This window comes from Trichosurus vulpecula, chromosome 2, assembly GCF_011100635.1.
Source record: "Trichosurus vulpecula isolate mTriVul1 chromosome 2, mTriVul1.pri, whole genome shotgun sequence".
Taxonomy (NCBI): Eukaryota; Metazoa; Chordata; class Mammalia; order Diprotodontia; family Phalangeridae; genus Trichosurus; species Trichosurus vulpecula.
The window spans coordinates 377907682-377920239 of record NC_050574.1 but is presented as its reverse complement, the minus strand read 5'-3'; the positions used below and the strand labels follow the sequence as shown (position 1 = coordinate 377920239).

Here is a 12558-nt window from a genome sequence, read left to right as displayed (position 1 = left end):
GAAGAGTCCATTTCAGGGGCCAAGAATAAGTTGAGGAGAAGCGATCACCTTAGGGGTGTGGAATGCAGTGTCAGCTGAGTCCAGGGTGGAGAGAGGCAAACCACTTGGGGACATCAAGGGTAGAGGTTAGTAGCCTAAGAGCTGAAAGTGGAATTTCTGCAGGTGAGAAGACAGAAAGTGAACAAACCAGGAGGTTAAACAAGCATGGACCAAATATAAGAGCAAATGAAATGATTAATAACTAGGTCAGAATGAGCGAAAGAAGGGGGAGGAACCATGACCCCCAGGAAGAGGTAGGGGGAGATACCAGGCAGGAGTGGATGTCTTGCATTCAAGAGGCTGCCTGTAATGTCCTTCAAGTGCTCAAAGGATAAATTCCATGCAGAGTTTCCAGGGAATAGGGGGAAAGCTATGGGGAGTAAGCTAGTATCCTGGGAATGATGGTGACACACCCAACAATCCTGCACTCTGCCCTGCCCCACAGAGGTCCCTATTTGAATTAAGGCATTAGGCTTCCAGTCCTGAGGAAGCAGGCCTAACCCTAGGCATAGGGTGGGAATCAGGAATAAGTGGGCTAGAAACAGAAGTGGTTCAAGATGGGGCCCAGAACCCAGCATAGCTAGAAGGCACACAGTCAAGTCCCCAAGGAGAGAAGTTTCAATGCATACTCTTCTTTGATCACTCTTCTGGCTACTCACACCCTCAATCTTATCTCACATCTCACATCCTGCCTCCTACTTGCTTCATCTGCCTCAGCATTCCTGTCTTCCTCACTATACACCCAAATGCTTTTTGAGAGAGGGACAAAGTTGCTGTCCCTGTCTGAGTAGGGGTATGGAGGGGAGTAAAATGAGGCTGAAGCAGCATCCAGGGGATGAGGAGAGTGTGGAACAGGAATCCTTGTTGCATGACCATATGCAGGTGGACAGCCAGTAGTCTAGAAGACACGAATCTGACAGACAAGTTTGATATGCAGGGTCCAAATAGGGAAACTGAGTCAGACGGAAGTTAAGTGACATCCCTACAACAATGTCTGAGCCTGGATTTTAACTTAGTTCTTCCTGATTCTAAGTCCAGCCCTTGATCTACCACCTAGCTGACAGTAAATCCAACATCACGGATCACTTAGACACACGTATGGGCCTATCTGAGGCCTATAACCAATTAGTGATTGTTTCACTGTTGCTCTGCTGACTGCCTCAGCAGCCACTGCTGCCTACCCACCTACTACTGGTGCTGTTAAGTGTTAATGTATCACTAGTAAAGCCTCCTTAAGTGACTCTTGGAGTCACTCCTTCTTGGAAAAATTCAAATGGACCAGCTGGCTGGGCAACAGGGCAAGCTGGGGATCCAGGTTCCTATGGTAGGGATTGTTGTACTCACTTCCCCCTAGCTCATGAACCATTGGTGCAAATAGGGATCATTCAGGCAGGTACGTAGCTGTACCAATATCCTGATGAGCATGGCACTGTGATTAGGACTTGAAACTAGAGGTCTCAAATTCTTCAGCAATAGGGCACTCCTTTCTCTTCTTTTTTTTTTTTCCTCTATTTATTTATTTATTCATTTACTTATTTATTTATTTAATATATTTAGTTTTCAGCATTGATTTTCACAAGAGTTTGAATTACAAATTTTCTCCCCGTTTCTACCCTCCCCCCGACTCCCAGATGGCGTATATTCTGGTTGCCCTGTTCCCCAGTCAGCCCTCCCTTCTGTCACCCCACTCCCCTCCCATCCCCTTTTCCCTTCCTTTCTTGTAGGGCAAGATAAATTTCTATACCCCATTACCTGTGTATTTTATTTTCTAGTTACATGCAAAAACTTTTTTTTTTGAACATCTGTTTTTCAAACTTTGAGTTCCAAATTCTCTCCCCTCTTCCCTAAGAAGTCAAGTCAAGCAATTCAGCATAGGCCACATGTGTATCATTATGTATAACCCTTCTACAATACTCATGTTGTGAAAGACTAACTATATTTTGCTCCTTCCCAACCCATCCCCCTTTATTGAATTTTCTCCCTTGACCCTGTCCCCTTTCAAAAGTGTTTGTTTTTGATTACCTCCACCCCCATCTTCCCTCCCCTCCATCATCCCCCCCTTTTTTTTATCTTCTTCCCTCTTCTTTCCTGTGGGGTAAGATACCCAATTGAGTATGTATGGTATTCCCTCCTCAGGCCAAATCTGATGAGAGCAAGATTCACTCATTCCCCCCTCATCTGCCCTGTCCCCTCCTCCCACAGAACTGCTTCCTCTTGCCACCTTTATGCGAGATAATCCACCCCATTCTATCTCTCCCTATCTCCCTCTCTCAATATATTCCTCTCTCATCCCTTAATTTGATTTTATTTCTTTTAGATATCTTCCCTTCATCTTCAACTCACCCTGTGTCTGCTCTCTCTCTCTCTCTCTCTCTCTCTATCTATCTATATATATATATATACACACACACATACATATATATACATACACATACATTCACTTATATATATATACACATAAACATATATATCTATATCTATTTATCTATATATATATATATCTATATTCCCTTCAGCTACCCTAATACTGAGGTCTCATGAATCATACACATCATCTTTCCATGTAGGAATGTAAACAAAACAGTTCAACTTTAGTAAGTCCCTTGCAATTTCTGTTTCTTGATTACCTTTTCATGCTTCTCTTGAGTCTTGTGTTTGAAAGTCAAATTTTCTATTCAGCTCTGGGTCTTTTCATTGAGAAAGCTTGAAAGTCCTCTATTTTATTGAAACTCCATATTTTGCCTTGGAGCATGATACTCAGTTTTGCTGGGTAGGTGATTCTAGGTTTTAATCCTACCTCCATTGACCTCCGGAATATTGTATCCCAAGCCCTTCGATCCCTTAATGTAGAAGCTGCCAGATCTTGGATTATTCTGATTGTGTTTCCACAATACTCAAATTGTTTCTTTCTGGCTGTTTGCTGTATTTTCTCCTTGATCTGGGAGCTCTGGAATTTGGCGACAATATTCCTAGGAGATTTCTTTTTGGGATCTATTTGAGGAGGCGATCGATGGATTCTTTCAATTTCTATTTTGCCCTGTGGCTCTAGAATATCAGGGCAGTTCTCCTTGATAATTTCTTGAAAGATGATATCTAGGCTTTTTTTTTTTTGATCATGGCTTTCAGGTAGTCCAATAATTTTTAAATTATCTCTTCTGGATCTATTTTCCAGGTCAGTGGTTTTTCCAATGAGATAGTTCACATTGTCTTCCATTTTTTCATTCCTTTGGTTCTGCTTTATAATATCTTGATTTCTCATAAAGTCACTAGCTTCCACTTGCTCCAATCTAATTTTTAAAGTAGTATTTTCTTCAGTGGTCTTTTGGACCTCCTTTTCCATTTGGCTAATTCTGCCTTTCAAGGCATTCTTCTCCTCATTGGCTTTTTGGAGCTCTTTTGCCATTTGAGTTAGTCTATTTTTTTAAAGTGTTGTTTTCTTCAGTATATTTTTCAGTATTTTTTTGGGTCTCCTTTAGCAAGTCATTGACTTGTTTTTCATGGTTTTCTCGCATCCTTCTCATTTCTCTTCCCAATTTTTCCTCTACTTCTCTAACTTGCTTTTCCAAATGCTTTTTGAGCTCTTCCATAGCCTAAGACTAGTTCATGTTTTTCTTGGAGGCTTTTGATTGTAGGTTCTTTGACTTTGTTGACTTCTTTTGGCTGTATGTTTTGGTCTTCCTTGTCACCAAAGAAAGATTCCAAAGTGTGAGACTGAATCTGAGTCTGTTTTTGCTGCCTGGCCATGTTCCCAGCCAACTAACTTGACCCTTGAGTTTTTCAGTGGGGTATGACTGCTTGTAGAGTTTAGAGAACTATGTTCCACGCCTGGGGGGATGTGCCAGCTCTGCCACACCAGCGCTCCTCCTTCCCCAAGAACCTCCAACCCGGACTGGCCTTAGATCTTCAGCAGGTTCTTCACTCCTGCTCTGATCTGCCACTTAATTCCTCCCACCAGGTGGGCCTGGGGCCAGAAGCAGCTGCAGCTGTACTTCTGTAGCTGCCCCACCTTCGCTGCTGTGAACTCCTCCCACTAACCTCCTCCACTGTCTTTGGTGTTTGTGGGTTGAGAAGTCTGGTAACTGCTGCGGCTCACTGATTCAGGGCGCTAGGGCACACTCCGCCCGGGTCCTGGTCTGGTTGGTCCTTGCTGCTCACGCTGGGCTCTGCTCCGCTCCGCTCTGCTCCCAGCTCTGTGTGGGATAGACCTCACCCAGAGACCATCCAGGCTGTCCTGGGCTGGAGCCCTGCTTCCCTCTGCTGTTTTGTGGGTTCTGCAGTTCTAGAATTGGTTCAGAGCCATTTTTTTATAGGTTTTTGGAGGGACTCAGCAGGGAGCTCAGGCTAGTCCCTGCTTTGCAGCTGCCATCTTGGCTCTGCCCCTCCCACTCCTTTCGCTTCTTAAGGATGCTGACCAAGGCTGTGACTAGGACCTCTGGCTGCTGGCACCACCAGGGCCAGGTCTTCACATGTCTCAGCAACAGGGAATGCTTCCCCCACAGTGATCAATTCAAGGCCAGTGCCAGTAGGCCCTACAAGGGCCCTACAGGGCAAAATTTTTTCCCTCTTAGAGGCCCCTACAGAAAGACCGGTCCCTTCTTTCACAAAGGCTAGGTAACGGACATCTCACCTCAATCCAGGGACTCAGAATTACTATAGTCAGCTAGAGGATCTTTTTCCAGATATACCTTTACCTTGGTTCTGTAGTAACAGTTTCGCCTCTTTCAGGCTATTAGAAATTAAGATACTTCCCAACAATACCACCCCATGGTTCCCCAAGTCCTCTTTGGGAAGGAATTGTCTGAATCATCTGAAGGAAGGGACACTTTCCAAATGAGTGAAACCATCTGAGGAGAAACAGTGATTGTTCTGGAGAAGGGCCAGAGAGGGGCAGCCAGAATTATGTCCAAAAAAAAGGTAAATTTTTATTGTTTTGGAGACTGTATCCCAGAAACCACTGGTCCAGAGAGCCCTTCCCTTTCTTAGGAGTGTCATTAATTTGTTGCAAACATGTATATTCAAGCTTTGTTAGGGCATAATTTGCACTAGTAAGTTTAATGATTTCTTTTTTTTTAAACTCTTCAATTATTGGCTAGTGTTAATTTTGTCACAAATTCAAACCTGAAGTAAGAGAGCTAGCATTAGGCCCATCTGTAACATTTGACAGTTGATCATTGGGAAGAGATGAGATGACCTATTGGCTCAAATCATGTTTGAACTGGGGAACAGGAATGTAAATAGGAAGGGTGGATTTATCAGATGGCAGAACAAGGCATCAATGGGAACTATTTTCTATGGGACAGGGAAAGTGATTAGCCCAGGCAGAGTAATTAGCATTGTGGGTGTTGGAGGAGACTGCCCATTAAGGTTAAAAAAAAAAGCTTATTCAAGAGAGATCTCACTCAAGGGGGAGTTACCTGAAGTCTCTAGTGTAGCATGATGGGGTCAGGACATGATGAAGACCTCATTTTGGCTTCTTTTCAGTCTTTTCCTTCAGCAACCTGGAGTGAAGTTGGCACATCCATTTTCACTCTAGAAGCTGGAAGCCAGATGTGTCTAAAGCCAAAAGAGACTGAAGAGGTGCCCTGAACAGAGACCCAAGAGACTAGAAGGGCTCTCCCAGCTCTGCCCAGATCCCCGCCAAGGAGGAGAGAGACCCGTGCCAATGCGCTTTGGGACTCTGGCAACATAGTCACGTTCGACTATTTCCGTTGTTTTTTTGTACCAGTGTAATGGCAAGAAGGCCTATTTGCCCGGATTGCCAGGCTGTGGAGGGCTTTAGGAGAATTACTGTGGCCAGTGTATGGAGAATGGATTTATTAGACACTTGAGACAGTGACCCTGATTAGCAATTGTCTAGAGGAGAGGTAGGGATAACCTGAAGATTCCTTGGTGGCTGTGTGAATGGAAAGAAGTGGGGTGGGATGCAAGACACGTTGACTACGTGAAAATCCCTTTTGGGGTGAAGTCTCTACAGATCATTGAATATCATGTGATATTTAAGGGACAGACACATAGACTTCTCGGCATATTTCCTTTCAATTAACCCTTTACGCATTTGATCCCAGCTGCAGCCCTAACCTCAGAGGATTGTTAGGAGACAACCGATGTGACCCTGTATGTGTCGCTTAACATGGTTTACAAGGTAACTACGAGACCCATTAGGGAACGGGAGCTGTGCGAGGCTTCTGCGCACGCGCCTTTACTCCCGGGGTGGGGGAGGGGGGAGGGGAAAGGGGGAAGGGGGGAGTCCGCCTTCCCGACAGCCCCGCGGCCGGCTCCTAGCGAGCTCGTGACGTCAGCACGCGGGGCGTGCGGAAGCCTGCGCGCGCCGGCTCGTCCCCGGGGCTCATGGCGGGTTCTGCCGCTCTGGATGTGTCCCGAAACGGGCTGGTGGTGAGGGGCGGCAGCCGATTTCTGGCAACAGGTACAGACTGCAGGTTAGTCGGGCTGGGGCCGAGGAGCCGGGGAGCCGGAGAGTGCCGGGATGTTACCTAGCTCCTGAGCTCCCCACGGATCCCCACTTTGGGGCCGGTGACATAGATGGTCGCGGGCGGCCGCTGGAATGTTTCTCGTCCTCTCGCTGCGCCTCCTGGATTCCTGCATGCCGAGCAAGTTAGAGTTGGGTATAACAAAGGTGCAGAATCACGTTTGGTTGTGTATCCCACGTAATAACGCGTATGCCCCGGCATCATGAGACAAACAGGTCGGAACTCCCTCGCGCTCTGCTCTCAGCCAGCCCGGTCCACTCTGATGCCCGAACTTCGTGAGGGTGATTTTTTACCTGGCAGATGCCCTTTCACGTGTGTTCGTAGTTTACCACTCTCCCCGGATTCTCGTTAAGTCATTTGTGCGCGGATGCCCTGACGGTTTACCAGAGTTATGTCTTAGGGGTTAGAGAGCTGGCCCCGGAACAGTCAATCATAAACATTTTTTTAGATGCTTACTATGTGCCGGTCAGGGGCCGGATGCAAAGCAAAAGACCTAGGTTCAGGCTCCGACCTCCATATTTACTGACCGTGCGGCACTGGACCATCCCGTTCTTCTTTTGTACCTGATGCCCTATTCGGCTTGACGCGGCAGCTGTTAGAAAACTTTTCATCCCACAGGAATCCTTCCTGGTACCCTCTCTTGCAGGGGGCCTCACCTCATAGCTTCACCCCCCCCCCCCCCAAATCGCGGCCATTCCTCTCTCCTGCCCTCCTCTTCCCCTTACACCCTTCTGACATCTATCCCTGACTTCTGCTTGTCAAGGGGAGCCCCTGCACACGTGCTCTTGATCTCCTCCCCTCTTGTCCGTATATTGTTCTCACCAACTTCCCTGTTCTAATCTTCAACCTCTTCCTATTTATTGGCTTCTCTGCTGCCTACAACACACCTGCATCTCCCTCATCCTTAAAAAAACTCTCACGAGATCCTACCACGGACCCCAGCCATCTCTGTCTATGTCTTCCCTTCCCTCCCTGGCAACAACTTCTATACTCTGCTGTCCTCTGTCCTATAGCCTGGCTTCCTAACTCATCGACATTCAACTGAAACCGCCCTCTCTAAAGTCACTAGTAATCTCTTTTTTTCTCCAATTATGAAACATTTTTTAAAATCCCTCTTACCTCCCTCCACTCCTCTTGGGAAAGGAAGAAAATAAAAACCTTATAAGAAATTTAAACAAATTTCCATGTTGTCCATACCTAGAAATGTCTCATTCTGAAAGTTGGTCCATTACCTCTGTCATGATGTGCATAGCATTTCATCATTGGTCCTCTGGAATTATGGTTGGTCATTATGTTCAGAATTCTTAGGTCTTTCAGAATTTTTTTTTACAACATTAACATAATATGCTGTATAAATTGAGTTCTTCTCATTTTACTCTGTATCAGTTTATGTTTCTCTGAAAAGGTGTCCTTTTTTTTTCAACACAATATGCAGTAGTTGCTTATCTAGGCTCTAAATAAAAATTGCAATTTGATTAAACTCGTATAGCTATTCGTGATGTTTTGTGTTCTTGGTGGTCACTTAAAGATTATGTTTAGAACCTTCCAAACATTTTACCACAAGTCTGTTATGTGGCAAAAAATATTTTAGTTTTATTTAGACAGTTATTGATATGCTGAACAGTGAGCAACAGGCTTATTTATTCATTCCAGTCTCATCAGTTTAAATCATTTGAGCAAATCTGAATGGTGGCAAGTACAGATTTTTAATGACAAGATTCTCTGTTAATTTCACCTCTGTTAATGTCCACCTCTTTGGGTATATTTTTCTAAATAAGCAAGACAGAGTAGGAATCAAGAGACTTGAGTTCCAGCCCTGCTTGATTTGTGACCTTTGGCAAGTCCTTAAGTCACTGTGCAGATGCAACACTCAGAGGTTTTATCGATAGATTTTTCATAGACCATTTTCTTTCTTGTTATGTGTAAGATTTAATTTGGAAGAATGTGGCCTAGTTAGAATTCTCATCTTGAGCCAGGAAGACCCGGGTTCAAATCCGATATCAGACACTATAGTTGTGCATACCTGGGAAAAAAGTTTTCTCTGCCTGTTTCCCCATCTATAAAATAGGAATACAACAGCATTGAGGTTCAAATGACATAATAATTATGATAGCTAACACATATACAGCGCTAACATTTATACAGTGCCAGTGCTATAGCAAGCACTTTACAGTTATTATTTCATTTGATCCTTAGTACAACCTTGTGAGGTAGATGTTATTCCCATTTTACAGATAAGGAAATTGAGGCAAACACAGGTTAAGCGACTTTTCCAGAATCACATAGCTATAAATGTCTGAGGCTGGATTCGAACTCAGGTCTTTTCAACTTCAGACCCATTGCACCATCCATTGTGTCAGTTAATATATGTAACACACTTTGCAAACTTTAAAATTATTATTATTATTTAATGACATGGGGTCTAAACATTTTTAAAAATTTTTAGTTGGAAGAAGGAAATCTGGATTCTCATTCTTTTTCTTGACTTATTCAAGTACAGTGATGACAACTGTTGACAATTTAGCATCTCTTTAGTAATATGTTCTTTTTAAAATTACTTTCAGTGATGATGACAGCTTCTTTATATATGACTGCAGCAAGGCAGAAAAGAAGCCACAAGAGGATAAAGGGTGAGATGACTGTGGGGAACTTTTCAGGGCCCATTAACAGTTTTAAGATATTGGAACCATACCAGTGAGAGTTATTTAGAAGCTGAATCTTTAATTTTCCTGCTGAGTTTCATACATTTGATACCAGCTTCAAAAAAAGGGATTGAAACTTCTCATTTGGAATTTGAGAATTTTTCTGAGGTTTCTGTAGATACTCAGTAGATAGGGTTCAGGAGTTATTAAAAGACATGCTGTTGAACATTAACAAAGAAAATAACAAAGCATTTAAGTTAAATTAATTAAAAGTTTTACTCTTGAAAAATTTCCCTCCCTTTTTATTGCTCATCTTAGCAGGAAGCTTCTTTTTCCCTTTTGTTCTCTTCCACTGGGCAATCTGATCACTAAAGACATTTCTTTTTCCTTCTTTCCTTCTCCTCCACAACCAACTCCCCCAGCTAACCCCTAAGGTTTAGAGGTGGCTCAGGGAGGAAGGGAAGGAGGTGGCTCAGGGAAGAAGATTTCTTTGATACAATTCTAATTAATTTTATTTTTAGTGTAGTTAAGCACTTATTTTCAAACATAATGAAATCTTTTACTTGGTGGATTTTATGACTTAATTTGTAATATTTTAGGTGAATTCATTTGCCTATTGATGACCAATCATGAAATTCAGACAGTGATATTTACTTGATGTTTATTCTGTCTTCTGCTACTTAGAGAGGAAGGACAGACATTGTACAAAGGAAGTGATAACATCCTAGCTTCTACCTTCTCAAGATCTGGCAACTATTTTGCTTTGACTGATGACAATAAACGTCTGATTCTTTTCTGTACAAAACCTTGGAAGTGTGTGAGTATCAGGTATGAAATTCTGCTTTTTAAGTCGTTCAGATATCATATACATAAAGTAATACCTATTGTCCAAAGAGTTTGGGAACATTTTGTTTTTTTTTTCTTAATAGTTGTTGGATTTATGCAAGCAACAGCACCTCAGTATTTAATGCTTTAAAGATTTGTAAAGTGGTTTCCTAGTAGTAACTGCAGTATTGTTATTCTCATTTTCAGTCAGGTTCATTTATTAAGCACCTACTATGTGTTGTCACTGTACTAAGCTCTGGGGATGTAAAAGGAGGCTCCTTGCCATTAAGGAGCTCACAGTCGAATTGGAGAGACAACAAGCAAACAAGTAATGTACAGACAAGCTAAAGACAGGATAAAAAGGGAAATCATTAGAAGAGGGAGGGAAGGCACTAGAATTAAGGGGAGTTGGGAAAGGCTTCCTGAGCCTGAAGGACTGGGAGGACACGTGTTGCCCACCAAAGTGAAAGAGAAGGTAAGGGTTTGGGTAGGGGTGGTTTAGAGGTTCAAAGATAATGGGTTCTGTTTGGGACATGTTGAGTTTAAGATGTCTGAAAGACAGTTGGAGATGTGAGATTGGAGGTCACAGAGAGGTTAAGAAAAGGATAGGTAGATTTGAGAACAGTCAGCATAGAGATGGTAATTAAATCCATGGGAGCCGATAAGATCAGTTAGTGAAGTAGTATTGGAGGGGAAGAGAAGAGGGTCCAGGACAGAACCCTGAGGGACATCTATGATTAGAAGGCATAGGCTAGATGAGGCTCTAGCAAAAGAGACAGAAGGAGCGGTCAGATGAGTAGGAGGAGGACCAGGGAGAGTGATGTTCTGAAAACCCAGAGAGAAGTGATTATCAAGGAGAGGGTGATTAAGAGTGTCAGGGAGAATGAGGATTGAAAAAAGGCCACTGGATTTGGCAGCCAAGAGATCATTAGTAACTTTGGAGAGAACAGGAGTGATGAGGAGCCTGAACTTTAGAGAGGTCAAGTGCCTTGTTCAGTTTCACAGCAGTGGAAGGTAACAGAGGTGGAATTCAAACTATTTCCATCAGATTTTCAAGGAGTGAGCATTATAGAGCTGTTGGGTTGGAGAAAGACTGTGAATCTCCTCCTTATTAAACACAGTACCTGACATACAACTTAATAATAAATTTTAATATAATTTATGTACAATATATAAATATAATAATAATAGCTAATAAATGCTAAGTAAATTCCCTTTTACTAAACCCTTCCTTGAGGAGGGAGAATGACCTGAAATTCAGTATATGGTGAACTGATTGATATAGACAAATGGAGTTAACTTCAAATAAGAGGCTGCTAAGTCAAAGTGGAAGAGAAAGCGTCTCCTCTGTTGCCTAAAAATCTCACATTTCACTCTCATTCCTAGGAAAGTCATCTTTACCTTCTTCTGTTCTTTCCTCACACTTCATTTACTTCTCAACCCCATAACTTTTGGCTTTTGACTGAAGTAACCGCAGTGTCTTACTCAATATGATTTTTTTCCCCTAGTCCTCATTTTCCTTAATGTCTTTGTAGCCTTCTGTTCTGGTTCTCTTACCTGTGTTGTGGATGAAAGATGAAATGACTGAGGAAAAAAAGGTTCAATCTTCTGAGCATATTGATTTGTCGAGTAATGCATGGTAATTGCTCAGTAAAATGGGACCAGACCTCCTCAGCTTAGGCCTGGACCCCAAATACAGGGGGAGGCAGATTAATCAAATAAGACTATTAATTAAAAGAAAACAATTAACTAGGATACAATATTAGGTAATCTGATTTCTAATTGGAGGAAAGACTACAGATTTTCTAAGTTGGAAGGGGGAGAATGAACAGGTGCAGCTCCCTGAAATCGGAAAAACAGGTGTCCCACCCCCTCCCAAGTGTCTGTGAACAATCAAAGGAACATGGAAATAATAACTGATTGATCAGTATGGGGCCAGTTTTCAGATAAGACGTATGGATTGCTTGGGCCCAGCCGGGTGTCTGGTCAGTATAACCTAGGTTCTTAGTTAAGGCTCTCTAAAAAGCAAGTAGAGGTGGTCCAGCTTTCCAGCCACACAGGGTGAGGTTCAAACAGTGCGGTAAGGTTTCCCCCCAGTTCCCACAATTGAATAGTTTTCTCACAAGACAGAAATTGGACTAGATCCACAATTGAATAGAAAGGGAACTGAGCAAGCTCCAAAATGGAGTCACAAGATGGAGTCAGTGTGGTTCACTTAATTTCCAAATTAACCACTTGCTGTCCTAATCCCCTCAGTTCCTTCAATTTCCTCATCGGTCTGAATGCGCTATCTCAGTCTCTATCAGTCTTCTTAGGCTCTGCCTGCATTTCCTATTCCGTAAGTGCAAGTGTCTCTCTTGTATCCATTTTTCTTGGTGACATCATGAGCTGTTGTGGATCCAGTTATCTTTGTGCAGGTAACTTACATATCTCTAAATACCTTCCTAAAAGCTCTTGAATTCTACTCTGTCAACACCACCTACTTGACTTGTCCACCTGAATGTCCCACCATGTCCAAAAAGGAATTCAGTTCTTAGCCCCTCTTCCCTATCTTGCTGCTCTTC

The 12558-nt window shown here is 43.0% G+C and overlaps 1 protein-coding gene across 2 annotated transcripts in view; it reads left to right on the top strand.

The window, feature by feature from the left end:
- The first annotated feature begins 6364 nt into the window (after positions 1–6364).
- WDR4 (WD repeat domain 4) overlaps positions 6365–12558 on the top strand; it is a 51100-nt gene continuing 44906 nt past the window's right edge. For both annotated transcript variants that reach the window (XM_036747487.1, XM_036747486.1), the window contains exons 1-3: positions 6365–6476; positions 9092–9157; positions 9854–9997. In XM_036747487.1, the coding sequence (XP_036603382.1) occupies positions 6388–6476; positions 9092–9157; positions 9854–9997 (299 nt within the window). In that variant the 5' untranslated portion in view covers positions 6365–6387. The remainder of the gene's footprint in view (positions 6477–9091; positions 9158–9853; positions 9998–12558) is intronic.